Here is a 673-nt window from a genome sequence, read left to right as displayed (position 1 = left end):
TTGCAGATGGCAACGTAGCGGTCATAGGCCACGATAGTGAGAAGAAAATACTCTGATGAAATGAAAAAGACTCATCTCAAGTAGGAGATGGTGCTGTTGTTGATCAGGGAATTGGTCATGGCTTTGGGGAGAGTGGTAGAGATGCAGCATAGGTCTATGATGGAGATGTTGAGGAGGAAGAAGTACGTGGGGGTGTGGAGGCAGTGGTCACAGGCTATGGCAGTGATGATGAGGCCGTTTTCCAGGAGGGCAGCCAGAGGGAGCCAGAGGTGCAAGAGCTACAGCTCCTGTGTGTCTGCAAATGCCAGGAGGAGGAACTGGGTGATGGAGCTGCTGTTGGACAGCTGCTTGACAGCTACCCCTAAACAGCCCTGGTAACTTCATTTGCCTCACCTTTTTGTTTTTCTTCCCTCTTACAGTTTCTTACCCTTGACCATCCTTGGACCATCCCATGCAAACAGCCCATCTCTGTTTACCATTTCCTCCATGGCACTCCTTTGGCTCCCTCGTTCGTACATTCATTTGGGTTTTCTGTGCTTGTCACCAGGGGAATTCCATTAAAACAATACCTCCTTCTATTATCCGCGGTGTCCTGGAATCCTTCATGCTCACGGGGACCCCAAGAAACTCTTGGATTTGGCAACAGAAACTTTATCAAGTTTTAGGATGAGAA

General features: G+C 48.7%; 1 protein-coding gene across 1 annotated transcript; it reads right to left on the bottom strand.

Annotated features, from left to right (window-relative positions):
* Positions 1-71: 71 nt before the first annotated feature.
* Positions 72-278, bottom strand: LOC104535887 (olfactory receptor 14A16-like; the record flags this gene model as incomplete). Its single annotated transcript, XM_010191112.1, has 1 exon — positions 72-278. A coding segment is annotated over one exon (207 nt), but the record flags the coding sequence as incomplete, so codon positions are not given.
* Between the last annotated feature and the right edge of the window lie 395 nt (positions 279-673).

The sequence above is a fragment of the Mesitornis unicolor genome, unplaced genomic scaffold (assembly GCF_000695765.1).
Source record: "Mesitornis unicolor isolate BGI_N332 unplaced genomic scaffold, ASM69576v1 scaffold40628, whole genome shotgun sequence".
Classification (NCBI taxonomy): Eukaryota; Metazoa; Chordata; class Aves; order Mesitornithiformes; family Mesitornithidae; genus Mesitornis; species Mesitornis unicolor.
This window is presented reverse-complemented; position numbering and strand designations above follow the sequence as displayed.